At 38.4% G+C, this 17,066-nt stretch overlaps 1 protein-coding gene across 3 annotated transcripts in view; it reads left to right on the top strand.

Moving 5' to 3' along the window:
• Window positions 1-17,066, top strand: part of DNAH5 (dynein axonemal heavy chain 5) — a 319,273-nt gene that overhangs the window by 201,517 nt on the left and 100,690 nt on the right. For all 3 annotated transcript variants that reach the window (XM_085001716.1, XM_085001717.1, XM_085001715.1), the window contains 2 exons: window positions 659-801; window positions 1,485-1,619. In XM_085001716.1, the coding sequence (XP_084857842.1) occupies window positions 659-801; window positions 1,485-1,619 (278 nt within the window). The remainder of the gene's footprint in view (window positions 1-658; window positions 802-1,484; window positions 1,620-17,066) is intronic.

The raw sequence follows: 17,066 nt of genomic DNA, 5'->3' as shown, positions 1-17,066 counted from the left end.
TTTTATGTATTAGGTGTATCTATACATCTGTATCTGTGATGTACTTTAAGTTTATTTCTATGGCATACATATATGAAGTGTATATATATATATATACACACACATATATGAAGTATGTGTATGAAGTATATATATGAAATATACACACACATACACAAAAATAGGATCTTTTATTTTTGGTTTTACCACTAGGGAAGGATATAATGAAAAATGACTTAGGTACATACTGTCACTGTCATTATTTTTATATATACTTTATGTTGCTGAAAACCTACACATTTAAAAAGAAAAATTTGGAGTTCCCTTGCGGCATGGCGGGTTAAGGATCTGGCTTTTTTACTGCAGCGATTTGGGTCACTGCTGTGGTGTGGGTTCCATTCTTGGCCTGGGAATTTCCATATGCTGCAGGTAGAGCCCCCCCAAAACATCCAAGATAGTTCTTACTGTTTCCTAGTATGCTACTTTGGAATAGTTCCTTTGGAAAATTTGACTTGGCTAATACATACTTAACTACTTAGATGTCTGAATTTAATGATTTTTGTTTTGTGGAGTTTGGGGAAGATGGCTTCCTGAGATGCCGAGAATGTCTGCTCATTATAGTTAGGGATTAAATTGTGACTAGGAATATGAAGATGTCAGTGTTCTCTGTTCACCTCAGGTAAATGGATGCACTGGAACTCATGTACTGAGGAATATGTGTATCCATCTCATACCATCCCAGAATATAGCTCCATTCTGGTGCCAAATGTTGACAATGTGAGAACTGACTTCCTAATTAAAACCATCGCTAAACAGGGCAAGGTATGACAACTCTTTCACTTTTATTAAAGATAACGTATTTAAAAATGTCCCTCGAAAACATGGAGCATCTTGCACTTATCCTAGCCTGTTTCATGTTACTGTTTAGAATAAATAAAAATATTACCCTCATTAGTATCCTTCTTTTATTATTCCTCAGTAACAATATTAGAGTTGAATAGGTCTAATTCCTAATTAAGCAATTATTTCTCATATATTAAGAGGAAGTGAATTTTGACTTGTTTTCCCAAAGAGAAATGCTTCTCTTTAGAACACTGTGTTATTTTGCTAGTGCTGCCATAACAAAATACCACAAAGTTAGTGGCTTAAATAATGAATGGTTGTTTCTGCACAGTTCTGGAGGCTTGAAGTTCCCCTTGGCTTGCAGATGGCTGTCCTCTTGCTGCGTCTTCCATGGTCTTTATCTGTGTGTGCACATCCCTGTTGTTTCTCTGTGTATGAAAACGTCTGCTTTTTGCAACAATGCCTGTTAGATTGAACAAAAGCGCACCTTAACGTCCTCATTTTAACTCAACCATCCCTTTAAAGACCCTGTCACCCAACACAGTCATGTTCTGAGGTATTGGGGTTAGGGCTTCCACATATGAAGTTTATGGGGACGCAGTCCAGCCCATGACAATTATTTTATTGGATTTCTTGGATTTCTCTCTCAACTCCTGTTTTAGGCTGTGCTGTTAGTTGGTGAACAAGGAACAGCCAAAACGGTTATGATCAAAGGATTTATGTCAAAATATGATCCTGAAAGCCACATGATCAAGAGTCTGAACTTTTCTTCTGCAACCACCCCACTGATATTTCAGGTACTGGCTTTGCGATAATTGCTAATTAAGCCCAGGTTCGTGATAACCTTTGGAGACGTAAATCTGATTGTTCTGCTGTACCCACTAAATTTCATCTGCACTTTCACAGCCGAGGTAAATCCCCTGCATGCATGTCTTCTGTCTCTCTATTATTCAGTGTAATAGAATCTCTCTTGTTAGATTTTAACATGTAATCTTAAATATGGAGAAACGAATAGCTTATACAAGGTGTTAAATGCCTCAACACTGTTTAGAATATCTGTGTAAAAAACCCTGTAGGAGTACCCGCTATGACACAGTGGGTTTCACTTTTATTAAAGTAACATATAAAGATTTATTAAAGATAAAAATAACGTGGCTCTGATCGTTGCAGAAGCGAGGGTTTGAGCCCTGGCTGGGTGCAATGGGTTAAAGCATCTGGTGTTGCCACAACAGCTGCAGCTCAGCTTCAGTCCCATGTGCCATGGGTATGGCCATTTAAAAAAAAAAAAAAAAAAAACATAAAAAACCTGCAAACTTGCAAAATCCAAAATTGAAAAAGATATTATTTATTCTCCCACCTAAACCTATTTCTCCCTACTATCTGATTTTCTGTGGGTGTTACTATTATTCTGGCCTTTAGGGTAGATACATTGGAGTCTGTTTGATGGTTCTCTCTTGAGGCAGGGGATGCTTATATATATAAAGAAATACTTTTCAGGTCACTTTTTTCTTTCTTCTCTCTCTTTGCCGTTATATAATCCACTTCTTCATGATTCCATAACAGGGAAATAGCATCAAAGGATCTTGAAGCTGGTCTTGCCTCAAGTCACATTCTCTTCAAATATAGTTTCTATTCTTTTTCCAGTCTCTGGTTCCTATGTTGCCACACTGATCCTGTTGTTCCCTGAGTTAACTTTTCACAGTGGCTCCTACTATCAGTTGTAGCAAGGAATGCAGTCTTAGAGTCTTAGCACATTAAAGATTTTACCCTATGATATCATTGAGGAGGAACAAAGAAAAAACCCTCGAGTTTGCATTGCTTTTGTCAGTGCCAAGATTAACCTGGGCTTGCAGTGGCTAACTGATTCTTTTTGACCTATTCCTAAAGTATTTAAGACCCTTTGGAAACCAGAGAGAAAATCCTAAATGTCAGCCCATGCTTCATTTGTTTGCAAATAATCTCTGATATCTTTATTAGACTATTAATACATTAATAAAAGATACATTTTATAAATTGAAATGTGTGAAATGATACAGTTGAAAAGACATATAAAAAAGGATTGTGAAAAGGTACATGTGTAAATTGAGAATGGAAGGGAAATTTTTTAGGAGAACCCAAACCCAAAGAGCTTTGCTTTTGATTAACTTTGTTCTTTAGTTTTTGGAATGAAAATATCGTAGAGCTATGAAAACTCTTGGGAGCAAGGCAAAATCACCACTTTTTATCACTTATTATAATTGGTGGCTGAAGAGTGCTAGTAAACGAAGACCAGTGATTAAATTCCTAAATAAGACTGTCAAAACATTATGCTGCTCTGTTAGAGATGGAATTTCCCATCCAAGTACTAACCAGGTCCGACCCTACTTAACTTTAGAGATGGAATTTCCAAAACTGGCTAGCCTTAGATCAAATGAATATCATTTACACAGTGTTGTGTTGGGAAGGTCTGGATGGAAGGTCAACCCCAAACGGCACTGACTCAGCAGTGGTATTTTTGTGTTTGGAGAATAGCACAGTAAACTATCTTAGCCTGGCAAGATGCTAACATTATACACATCCCTTTGATACTGTTTTACATTTAGAGGGCTTTTGTTTTGTTTTAGGAGAACTCCTCTTTAAAGGTTGTAATTATAGAGTTATGGCTCAGTGGAAACAAATCTGACTAGTATCCGTGAGGATGCATGTTCGATCCCTGTCTTCGATTAGTGGGTTGAGGATCTGGTGTTGCCGTCTGCTGTGGTGTAGGTCACATCAGCGGCTCGGATTGTGCATTGCTGTGGCTGTGGCTTAGGCCAGCGGCTACAGCTCCCATTTAACCCCTAGCCTGGGAACCTCCATATGCTGTGGGAGTGGCCCTAAAAAGACAAAAAACAAACAAAAAGTTTGTAATTATAACCTTACTGTGGCTTCAGGTTTTTAAGCATTAAATCAAAGTGTGATTTTTCTTTTTTCATTACGTAGACTAGCTATCTAGCTCTTGACATTTCTTGAGAGTGGATTAAATCTTTAGGGCTGCCATGCAATCCTCACGTAACCACCTGGAATTAGTGCAGATGTCATAGATGAAGGGCTCAGGCCCCCATAAGACTTCCCTCACTTCAAACAAGCCACATGTGCAGGGGTTCCCAACCCACCAGCACTTCTGAACAACTGGCTGCAAGTTTAGGGGCTCCTAGGTCCCTCGCAGTTTTGCTAATTCACTAGAATGGCTCACAGAATTCAGAAAGATGCTGTACTTCTGATTGTTTTATTTTAAGATATGAATTGAGAACAACCAAAGGAAGAGATGTATAGGGCAAGGTCTGGCAGGGTCTCCTGTGTGAACCTTCTCTGTCCTTAGGATGCATTACTTCCTGGGCACATCCGTATCACCAACCAGGAAGCTCACCTGAGCTTTAATGTCCAGAGTTTTTATTGACGTTTCATTACATAGGCAGTTGATTGGCTATGTGATTGAACTCAATCTCTGAGCCCCTTCCACCCCTCAAGGAGGTCAGCTGGTATTAGAAGATTAAAGGCCTAACCTTCGAATCACCTGGCGGGTCTTCTTGGCATGACTGGTCTGAGGGGCCCACCATGAATCCCAAGGGCATTCTTATTATTCCAGAAATTCTAAGAGTCTAGACTCCCCAGAAAGAGAAAGACAAATACCACATGATATCACTTATAACTGGAATCTAACATACAGCATAAATGAACATTTCCACAGAAAAGAAAATAATAGACTTGGAGAATGGACTTGTGGCTCCCCGGGGGGAGAGGGAGGGAGTGGGAGGGATCGGGAGCTTGGGGTTAATGGATGCACACTCTTGCTCTTGGAATGGATTTACAATGAGATCCTGCTCTGCAGCATTGAGAATGATGTCTAGATACTTACATCGCGACATAGCGATGGGAGGAAAAAGTATGTATACATGTATGGGTAACTTGGTCCTCATGCTGTGCAGTGGAAAAAAAAAAAAAAAGAAAAACAAGTAAGAGTTTAGACTCCTACCTAGGAGCTAGGGACAAAGGCTAGGCAAATTCTTTTGTAAGTGGCAAGGTATTTTCACATATTTTTGCTAATAACTCTTGGTGATATTTACCCCTCTCAGGTGATAAAGATCTGTGCTTTATGTCCCTGTAACATGAAATATGTATTATTTCCTGGAAAAAGACATATGTAATCTAGAAAACATCCCATTTATTAATATAGAAATCCATAAACTATATAATTTCTAGAATGAGTGCTATATTGAAGTATAATAATTAGGAGAAGAATAAAGCAGGTTTTTCAGACATAAACATCTGTATTCTTTAGGCTTCCATTATCCAGCTGACAGCTATTGACCTTTAACGCAAATCCTTCCTATCCTTCAGTAAGAAGGTCATCTCAGCACTTCACTGTTTCTGTTCAGAGGCATCACAGGATCGTGTACTTTGTTTAGTGCCTGTTTAGACTGCTAAGCATTGGGGCTTTCTATTAAGCTAGACTCATTAGTTTTAGAAAGCTTTCAATTAGTCAAACTGCTGTAATTAACTTTCTCACTATAATTTTCAGCCGTTCATGCTAAACAAGGGCTGATGGAGCTGAACATTTGTCTCTGTGGCTCCCATTTATCTGGATCCAAACCAAACTGAAATTGTAGATGAGAGAATAGATACTGTCTATCCCTCCCGTGTTGTAATGATAGCACATGTGTCAAGGACATACATCTGTTACTTGACAGATTGTTTTCATCAGGACTTCCTTTGTTTTCACCATGTGTCACTTTCATGTCTTTTATCATTAGGACAGACTCTGTGTCCCTCTTTGCCAGGGACTGTCCAGTTAACTTCTCTTGTCTCAGATTAATAATGAATAGCATCCTTGTCACTATCCAAAGTCTGAAGTTGGGCAAAAATTATATGGTCACCCTACTTTTGGCTAAGGGTAATCAGTCTTTTAAAAAGCATGTTTTATTTTTTTGAAAACGAATATTATTTTAATTTTTTATTTTTGAAAGTAATCTATACATATCTTTAAAAATTTAAACAATTTTTAAAGAAGCGAAAATTTCTCGAGAATTTTTTGTAAACATTTCTCTCTTCTAAAAATAATATTAAAGTGTTTCGAATGCAACAACCATCTTACAAATGTTTGCATAGCGAAATTTTTTTTTTTTAAATGAGACTCATAGAGCCTGGAAGAAAATTCCACATTTCCCCCTAGACTTGAAACCACTTTTTCAAATGGAATCTTATGCAGAAGACTAATCTACAAAACAGGTAACAGGGATTTGCTTTGGTGGAATTGGAGCAGGGCTCCTGAAATCCCTTCAGACCACATTCTTGCTTCCTGAAGGGGCCCTTGTGATTGCAGAAAACCCTTTTGGGTCCTCAGAGCACAGTCTAAAAGACTAGTTTTCATAAAAGATAACATGAAAGTCTTTTTTCATGGTAAATCTCTCTAAAAATGTCAACTTTTACCGTTAATACACTGAGGTGGAGAAAGACTGAAGTACTCATTTGAGTTCACCTTCAAACAGTCAGTTGGTGGCAGAACCTGGGTGAGAAGCGAGGTTCTCATGTCTTCCACTGTGCATTTCCAGTTCAGTCATATAGATCCTTCCAGTTATTTTTTTTGTATCCACATTAATATGCAAATGGATGATTTATCACTCAATGGAATTGTTTTTCTGTTAGCAGCTAGATATGCATTATTATATTTTCATGTTTTTTGATATAATTTTACTTCTTATATATATACTGGTGAGAATTCTTTTCTAATGTAAGCTATTCATTTGGTTTTGATAAATTATAATAAAATGGAAAGATATTATTTAGACAGCAGATTTCTTAATAAAGACTATAAGCTCTCCATTTTTATCTATCAGCTAAATTGCAGATGTATGGAAGCCTAAAACTTAAGTAATTTGATTGGTTGTTATCTGTATGAAAAATGATTTGAGTGTTATATAGAGACACATAAAGTAATATAAATATCTTTCATTTTCATTAAGTTCACCCAGTGCCTCCACATGTATTATATCACTTATGGGTAATATTTTTTTATGTGTATGCACACATATGTGTATATATGATTTATGTATCTCTATATACATTCCCACTTTTGAGTTTTGGTTCAGAAATATTAAGTGACTTATGAAGCTAGTAAGTGGAAGAAGTAGCAGTTTAGCCCCCTTTAAACCCAGTCAGAGCTATTGTGTAAGGGCACTGCAGATTATGCAGATTTTGTGCTGTCCCATGCACAGAGACAATAACATGAATAGTGAACCCAAGAATTGAGCAGTGCACAACCTCGCCAACTGTACATGACCCTGCCCATTGATACCCCTTCCAGTGCACTTTTCCTCCCCCTGGTTGGGCCAATAGACTTGTGTGCCATCAAGTATAGCTAATGTGATAAGTGCTACTTATGGAGTAATCTAAGTACTGTGGAGCCCAGAAGAGGAGGAGATTCATTTCTTTAAGGGATTATAGAAATCAATGTAATGAAAGAGTTGACTGTTACTTGGGGGAATTTAATATTTATATAATATTAATATTATTTTTTTAGGAATTATAGAGGCTGAATTCAGAAAGTTGAAATGCCCTTAGTTTTAGAGCTTTTAGCTTGGAATGGAGAAACGTAGTTTAAAATGGTTTTCCTTGGCTCAATTCCTAAGTCTATTTGGCTGTCTAACCATCTAGTTTTTATGTCTAAAATGATGCTGTCACAACTGGGGTTCACTTTGTAACTCATGTGTGTGAGATAGACAGACATGATCACATCCTATTTATATTCCATAGATTGCTTAAGATGGTGTCATGCTGGCTACTACAGTCTCAGAGTAAAGCTGTTGTCTGTTTTCAGAGAACATAAACTGCCCTTGGTCCAGGCACTTGCTAGAGATTTCAACTTTTTACTGATAAACTGGGTTGGGAGAAGTGACTTTTCATTATCTAAGTCAATTTCACAAACTATATTTGGCTAATACTAATCCTGAGAGATTTTTTTTGGTTCAGAAACAGCTACTTTAGGAATATATACAGGAGAATCTCTTAATGAACACAACAAACTAGCCTGAGATGAGCATCATTTTATGGTATTTTAGTGTTAACTGAATATGAGTGAATGAAGACATTGACGGGCTAGAACAGAGGCTGAAAAGGAGTGTTTAGAAATGAGACTGGAGAGCTGAGCAGGGAGCATCATGGTGTTTTCTTGTAAATCACTGATAAGGAACCACTGGAAGATTGAGCAAGATTACATCACCTCTTAGCAAGTTCATTCTGAAGTTGGAAGTGATAGTGCTGAGAGGAGGTGGTTCCAGTGATTCCTCAGGAGAGAGGTTGGCCTGGACCAAGATATGTAAAAGTGGGAATGGACACAGCACAAGGATGCATTCACACTGTGGTTGAGAAGAACTAGTAGGACTTGTTTTTTGTTGAGAGGATTTTGATGGAGGAGCAGGATAGGAGATAGAGAAAAAAGCAAGTGAAAGGTGACTCCTAAGTCTCTTGTCTTTATTGATCTGTGTATTAAACATTTACTGATAAGTACGTTGTACCAGACATCTTTCTAGACACTGAAGAGGCTGTGATGAACAAGGTAAAAAAGGTGTTTGCCCTCCTTGCACTTTACTAGGAGAGACAGATAATAATCAAATAAGCTGATATACCTGTTTGGGTTTATTAACTAGACTATGGTTTACTCCACCAAAACTTAATGGATGAGATGGGAACACAGACCAAGGAGACCAGGGAGAAGGTGGGTGGCAGTATACTACAGAGATAATCGTAATTCTTTAGACTGATGTCTTTGAGGGAGATAGAAGGTTCCAGATAAAGTTGTAAATCACACACTATAGACAGCATATATGACTTGTAAAGAAGTTTCCAGGACTGCCTGGAGGCAGGAAGGGCAATTTAAAAGGTTGTGACATTAATAATCCACATAAGATAGACAAATAACTGATTTAGGGCATATCCTTGTCCAGAGAGAAGGAGATACATTAAAAAGCAATATTTAAATTATGATAGAACTTATCAACGTGGGATGTGGAAATATTTGGATGAGAGCAGTTAGGTAGTTGGTGCTAATCCCTGAGATGAGTGGATGCAAAATTTGTGATGAGTAAGAGAGGTCTGTGCTTGGATATGTTGATTTTGTGGTGCTATAGGTCATCGTGGGAAGTCTAATTGGAGATACCCTTCCAAGAATACGGTTTTCCCAACCACTTCCAAACTGATAGATGCAAGATGGAATAGAACATGAAGTTATTGTGTTTCAGGCCTTCAGGATATCCTCTCAAACTCCTCAGTTCATCCTTGACCACTTAATGGGCAGTGATTCTAAGTACAGGAAGAGGGAGTTCCTGTTGGGGCTCAGCGGTAATGAATTCAACTACTATCTATGAGGATGTGGGTTCGATCCTTGGCCTTGCTCAGGGGCTTAAGGATCCAGCATTGCCATGAACTATGGTGTAAGTCACAGACGTGGCTGAGATCTGGTATTGTTGTTGCTGTGGTGTAGGCTGGCAGCTGCAGCTCTGATTTAATCCCTAGTCTGGGTATTTCTATATATAGCAGGTGCAGCCATAAAAAAAAAAAAGGCAAAAGTAAATAAACGAATAAATAATAGGAACTCCTGTTGTGGCTCAGTAGTAATGAACCTGACCATTATCTATGATGGGACATAGGTTTGATCCCTGGCCTTGATCAGTGGGTTAAGGATCCTGGCATTGCCTTGAGCTTCCGTGTAGGTCGCAAATGTGGCTTGGATCTGACATTGTTGTGGCTCTGGCATAGGCCAGCAGCTGTAGCTCCAATTTGACCCCTAGCCTGGGAACTTCCATATGCTGCAGGGGCAAACCTAAAAAGACACACACACACACACACACACACACGCACACACACTCACTAAATAAATACAGGAAGAAATCTCAACTTCCAGGTTTACCACCTACTTAATTTTTCTCCATCCTTTGTTTTTGTCAACTTAGCCTGTTTTTTATTTTATATATATAATAAAATATATTATGTATTTATTATAAAATATATAATAAAGTGTATAGCTTACTAGTAATTTCCTGCTATTTCAAAGAAATTAGGGTTTTAGTGAAGGGAAAGAAAGTGTAGGTATGTGGCTATTATTCCATATTATCTTACCTGTTCTGCCTGTGGCTTTTAGCTCCTAAAAGGACCCCAAGACATAATTTGTCATGTGCCTATGTGTGCTCATTAACAGGCAAAGAAATGTCTGGAAGGCTCTAGTCTGCCATAGGGAATTGTCAGAAAATTATTAATTGCTTTACCCATTTAAATTCATTGAGAAGCTGAGCTAAATTTGTCCTAGAACATTATTTTCAACAGTTTGCTTTTATGTCAGGGGAATATGAAATTCTTCTTGCCATTATCCTGTTGTCATGGGAAATTTGTTTTGTAATTGAATGAAGTATGATGTATTTATATATCTTTCTATTTAAAAATGGTGAAAAATGTTCACATCTTTTGCTATTATTCATTAAAATGATGATGGGAACTTACAATTTGAAATTACCAAACTGGGAAGATTTTTCAAAGACAGATGGATAGATTTTTGTTTCTATATTGGCCTTACTTCATGGTTGTATCTTGAAGGATTATTAATGTTATTTTAACAGGTTTGCTCTTCATCATGAAATAAGAAGACTTGTTTTGGTTAGGAGGAGGATGCATTTTATTTCAACACACCTCCACTTTCTCTTATATTTATACGTTATCTTTAACGTGACTTAAATAAATCATGAATCAGGAGGAATGAAATGAGGGCTTTAAGACTGAGCTTCTAGATCATGAGAAGTGTGAAACCCTTTCTGTCTTCTTTGCAGTGCTAGCTCTGATTACTCAGCACATACATCTTGAATGACTGATTGATTTCCACACCACATTGTATTACCATGGAAATGATAATGCTGCAGTCAATAGACTGAGATTCTTCCCCCATGTCCCCATTACCTCTTCCAGCACCCCTTTCCATCAGTTTTAATATCCCTTTCCATATTGCTAGGAAAGATTTTCATCGAGCACAGTGCAGTTTCCTTCTCTACCACCTAAGTACGGAATGTAGAAAAGAGAGGGCATTGTGTTCCATTTCGGGAAGGAGAAGAGACATGATTGAGCATGATTGCATCTGCCCCAAAGCAGTCTGAGTCAGGCTACAGAAGCTGGTTGGCAGACTTCTCAATGAGGAGAGAGCTGTCTTTAGATTACAGTAGCCTGTGTAACTTAGAACATAGACATGAGAAGCCTCTTGGATAGTAACCCTGTTGAGCTTTATCTCTGATTGTAAGGGAACTTTGAGTAGGGCTGGATCCACTGAATAATGGGAGTTTGGGGGGTTATAGTGTCACCAACATAGGCAAAATAAGACAACTAAATCTTTAGAAATCAACAGAGGAGTCTCATCTCAATCAAAGTTTACACTGATTAGAATTTTTTTTTACTTGTAAATTAAACCAGATTTTCAAGGGTTATAAAATGTTATATAAAATGTTTTAGGTACCTCATGCCTCCTTTCCAGAAATAAAGGCATTTTGGGGTTTTTCTAAGTAATTCCTGTCATTTCAAAAGTTCCTAGGTTTGTTTTTTTTTCTACTTTATTTTTTTTTATTACTCAAATGAATTTATCACATCTGTAGTTGTATAATGATCATAGCAATCTGATTTCACAGGATTTCCATCCCCTAGCCCAAGCACATCCCCCCACCCCCCAAACTGTCTCTTCCAGAGACAGCATCTGTTCTGCAAAGAAGTTCAGTCTGCCCTTTTTTCAGATTCCACATGGCAGTGAAAGCATTTGATGTTGGAGTCTCATTGTATGACTGACTTCACTTAGCATGATAGTTTCTAGGTCCATCCATGTTGCTACGAATGCCGGTATTTCATTCTTTTTAATGGCTGAGAATATTCCATTGTGTATATGTACCACATCTTTTTGATCCACTCCTCTGTCAATGGACATTTAGGTTGCTTCTATGTCTTGGCTATTGCAAATAGTGCTGCAATGAACATCGGAGTACGTGTGTCTTTGTGTCATGGTTTTCTCTGGATAGATGCCCAGGAGTGGGATTGCTCGATCAAATGGAAGTTCTATTTTGAGTTTTCTGAGGAATCTCCATACTGCTTTCTACACTGGTTGCACCAATTGACAATCCCACCAACAGTGTACTAGGGATCCTTTTTCTCCACACCCTCTCCAGCACTTCTTGTTTTTAGACTTTTGGATGATGGCCATTCTGGCTGGTGTAAGGTGGTACCTCTTAGTGGTTTTGATTTGCATTTCTCTAATGATGAGTGATGTTGAACATCTTTTCCTGTGTTTCTTGACCATCTGTATGTCTTTGGAGAACTGTCTGCTTAGATCTTCTGCCCATTTTTTGATGGGGTTGTTTGTTTTTTTGGTATGGAGCTGCAGAAGGTGTTTATAAATTTTGGAGATGAATCCCTTGTCAGTCGATTCACTTGCAAAGATTTTCTCCCATTCTGTGGGTTGCCTTTTTGAGTTGTTTAGGGTTTCCTTTGCTGTGCAGAAACTTTGAAGTTTAATTAGGTCCCATTTGTTTATTTTTCGTTTTATTGTCAATACTCTAAGAGGTGGATCTGAGAAGATGTTGCTGCCGTTTATGTCAGAGAGTGTTTGGCCTATGTTTTCCTCTAAGAGTTTTGGATAGTGTCTGGTCTTATATCTAGGTCTTTAATCTATTTGGAGTTTCTTTTTGTGTATGGTGTTAGGGAATGTTCTAATTTCATTCTTTTCCATGTGGCTGTCCAGTTTTCCCAGCACCACTTATTGAACAAGCTGTCCTTTCTCCATTGTATATCCTTGCCTCCTTTGTCATAGATTAGTTGGCTGAAGGTGCGTGGGTTGAATTCTGAGCTTTCTCTCCTGTTCCACTGATTGATATTTCTGTCTTTGTGCCAGTACCATATGATTTTGATGATTGTTGCTTTGTAGTATAGTCTGAAGTCCAGGAGCCTGATTCCTCCAGCTCCATTTTTCTTTTTCAGGATGTCTTTGGCTCTTCTGGGTCTTTTGTGCCTCCAAACAAACTTTAAAATATTTTGTTTGAGTTCTGTGAGAAATGTCCTTGGTAATTTGATAGGGATTGCATTGAATCTGTAGATTGCCTTGGGTAGTATAGTCATTTTGATAATATTAACTCTTCCAATCCACAAGCATGGTATATCTTTCCATCCATTTGTGTCATCTTTTATTTCTTTCCTTAGTGTCTTATACTTTTCAGAGTACAGGTCTTTTGTCTCTTTAGGTAGGTTTACTCCTAGGTATTTGATTCTTTTGGATGCAATGGTAAATGGGATTATTTCTCTAATTTCTTTTTCTGCTCTTTTATTGTTAGTGTATATAAATGCTGTCGATTTCTGTGTATTAATTTTGTATCCTGCAACTTTGCCAAATTCGTGGCTGAGCTCTAACAGTTTTCTGGTAGAGTCTTTAGGATTCTCTAGGTATAGATAGTATCATGTCATCTGCAAATAGGAATCCAATTTGGATTCCTTTTATTTCTTTTACTTCTGTGATTGCTGTGGCTGGGGCTTCCAAACTATGTTGAAGAGTAGTGGTGAGAGCAGACATCCTTGTCTTGTTCCTGATCTCAGCGGGAATTCCTTCAGCTTTTCACCCTTGAGAATGATGTTCGCTGTGGGTTTGTCATATATGGCCTTTATCTTGTTGAGGTAGGTTCCTGCTATGCCCAATCTTTGAAGGGTTTTTATCAGAGATGAGTGTTGGATTTTGTCAAAGGCTTTTTCTATTGAGAGGATCATATGGTTTTTATCCTTCAGTTTGTTAATGTGGTGTATCACACTGATGGATTCATGGATATTGAAGAACCCTTGCATCCCTAGGATAAATCCCACTTGATCATGATGTACAATCCTTTTAATAGATTGTTGGATGTGGTTTGCTAGCATTTTGTTGAGGATTTTTGGATCAATGTTCATCAGTGAAATTGGCCTGTAGTTTTCTTTTTTTGTGCTATCTTTGTCTGGTTTTGGTATCAGGGTGATGGTGGCCTCATAGAATGAGTTTGGGAGTATCCGTTCCTCTGCAATTTTTTGAAATAGTTTCAGAAGGAGAGGTGTGAGCTCTTCTCTAAATGTTTGATGGAATTCACCTGTGAAGCCGTCTGGTCCTGGACTTTTGTTTGCTGGAAGTTTTTTAATCGCAGTTTCAATTTCAGTTCTTGTGATTGGTCAATTCATCTTTTCTATTTCATCTTGGTTTAGTCTTGGAAGATTGTACTTTTCTAAGAATTTGTCCATTTCTTCTAGGTTTTCTGTTTTATTGGCATAGAGTTGCGTATTGTAGTCTCTTATGATCCTTTGTATTTCTGTGATATCTACTGTTACTTCTCCTTTTTCATTTCTAATTTTATTGATTTGAGTCCTCTCTCTTTTTTGCTTGATAAGTCTGGCTAGGGGTTTATCAATTTTGTTGATCTTTTCAAAGAACCAGCTTTTCGTTTCATTGATCTTTCCTATGGTTTTCTTTGTTTCTCTTTCATTGATTTCTGCTCTGATCCTTCTGATTTCTTTCCTTCTACTAAGTTAGGGCTTATCTGTTCTTCTCTCTCGAGCTGCTTTAGAAGTAAAGTTAGCTTGTTTATTTGAGCTTTTTCTTGTTTCCTGAGGTGGGCTTGTATTGCTATAAACTTTCCTCTTAGAACGGCTTTTGCTGCATCCCATAGGTTTTGGAGTGTTGTATCTTCATGTCATTTGCTAGTAGGTATTTTTTGCTTTCCTCTTTGATTTCTTCAGTGATCCATTGGTTGTTTAGTAGCATGTTGTTTAGTCTCCACGTGTTTGTGTTTTTTGCAGTTTTTTTTCTTGTTGTTGATTTCTAGTCATATAGCATTGTGGTCGGAAAAGATGCTTGATATGCTTTCAATTTTCTTAAAGTTACCGAAGTTGGATTTGTAGCCCAGGATGTGATCCATCTTAGAGAATGTTCCTTGTGCTCTTGAGAAGAATGTGTATTCTGTTGCTTTTGGATGGACTGTCCTATAAGTATCTATTAAGTCCATCTGGTTTAATGCATCATTCAGGGCCTGTGTTTCCTTATTGATTTTCTGTCTGGTTGATCTGTCCATTGCTGTAAGTGGGGTGTTAAGGTCACACACTATTACTGTTTTCTTGTCGATTTGTCCTTTTAATGTTGTGAGCAGTTGCCTTATAGATTGTGGTGAACCTGTGTTGGGTGCATAGCTATTTAAAATTGTTATCTCTTCTTCTTGGATTGATCCTTTGATCCTTATGTAATGTCCTTCTTTGTCCCTTAAAATAGTCTTCATTTTAAGGTCTATTTTGTCTGATATGAGTATTGCAACTCTAGCTTTCTTTTGATCTACATTTGCGTGAAATATTTTCTTCATTCCTCTCACTTTCCATTTATATGTGTCCCTAGAAGTGAAGTGGTTCTCTTGGAGACAGCGTATATATGGATTTTGTTTTTGTATCCCTTCAGCCAGTCTATGTCTCTTGGTTGGGGCAATGAGTCCATTAACGTTAAAGGTAATTACTGATGTGTATGTTCTTATTGACATTTTATTAATTGCTTTGGATTTGCTTTTGCTGCTCTTTTTTCTTTCCTTCTTCTCTTGTTCTTTTCTGCCTAGAGAAGTTTCTTTAGTATTTGTTGTAAGGCTTGTTTTGTGTTGCTGAATTCTCTCAGCTTTTGTTTATTTGTGAAGCTTTTGATTTCTCCTTCAAATCTGAATGAGAGCCTTGCTGGGTAGAATATTCTTGGTTGGAGGTTTTTTCCTTTCATCATGTTAAGTATATCATGCCACTCCCTTCTGGTCTGCAGAGTTTCTGCTGAAAAATCTGCCGATAACCTTATTGGGGTTCCCTTGTATGTTATTTGTTTCTTTTCCCTAGCTGCTTTCCAGATTTTCCCTTTGTCTTTAATTTTGGTCAGTTTGATTAATATGTGTCTTGGTGTATTCCTCCTTGGGTTTATTTTATATGGTACTCGTTGTGCTTCCTGGATTTGAGTGAGTGATTCCTTCCCAATGTTAGGGAAGTTTTCGGCTATTATCTCTTGGAATATTTTTTCTGTCCCCTTCTCTCTCGCTTCTCCTCTGGCACCCCTGTAATACGGATATTGGTGCGTTTAAGGTTGTCCCAGAGTTCTCTGAGACTCTCTTCATTTGTTTTCAATCTTTTTTCTCTTTTCTGTTCCACATTCATAATTTCCACTAATCTGTCCTCCACTCACTTATTTGTTCTTCTGCCTCCTGTATTCTGATGTCAGCTACTTCTAGTGAGCTTTTTTATTTCATTTATTGTATTTTGCATCTCTTCTTGTTTAACTTTTATATCTTGTATCTCTTTGGTCAGTGTTTCCTATAAGTTATCCATCTTTGCCTCCAGTTTATTTCCAATGTCTTGCATCATCTTCAGCATCGACAGTCTAAAGTCTTTTTCCTGGAGACTGAGAACCTCCTGATCACTTAGCTGATTTTCTGGGGTTTTTCCTTTCTTCCTCATCTGAGTTATAGTTCTCTGTCTTTTCATTTGTATAGGTTTTTGGTGTGGTGACCTTCTTACAGATAATAGAGTTGTAGCCTCTCTTCCTTCTGGTTTCTGCCCCCCTGTGGCCGAAGTCAGTATGGGGGCTTGCTGTAGGCTTCCTGATGGGAGGGGCTGATACCTGCCCATGGGTAGGTGGAGCCGATTCTAATCCCTCTGGTGGGTAGTGCTTAGTCTCTGGATGGGATCAGAGGCAGCTGTGTGCCTGAGGGGTCTTTAGGTGGCCTGTTTACTGAGGGTGGGGCTGTGACCCACCTGGGTTGTTGTTCTCAGTGTTGACTAATGGGTGGGGCCTGATTTTCCCAAAATGGCCACCTCCAGAGAAAGGCATGGTTGCTGAATATTCCCGAGAGCTTTGCTTTCAATGTCCTTCCCTCACAACAAGCCACATTCACCCCTGTTTTCCCAGGATGTCCTCCAAGAACTGCAGTCAGGTTTGACCCAGATTCCCATGGAGACTTTGCTTTGCCCTGGGACCCAGTGCACGAGAAAGTCTGTGTGTACCTTTTAAGAATGGGGTCTCAGGAGTTCCCATTATGGCGCAGTGGTTAGCGAGTCTGACTAGGAACCATGAGGTTGCGGGTTCGGTCCCTGCCCTTGCTCAGTGGGTTAACGATCTGGCGTTGCCGTGAGCTGTGGTGTAGGTTGCAGACATGGCTCGGATCCAGTGTTGCTGTGGCTCTGGCGTA

This window comes from Sus scrofa, chromosome 16, assembly GCF_054392235.1.
Source record: "Sus scrofa isolate SSC_HxYL_T2T_F1_AM1 chromosome 16, Sscrofa_HxYL_maternal_Yorkshire_Landrace_v2.0, whole genome shotgun sequence".
NCBI classification, from domain to species: domain Eukaryota; kingdom Metazoa; phylum Chordata; class Mammalia; order Artiodactyla; family Suidae; genus Sus; species Sus scrofa.
Note: the sequence above shows the minus strand (reverse complement) of the source record. Positions and strands in the feature narration are given on the sequence as shown.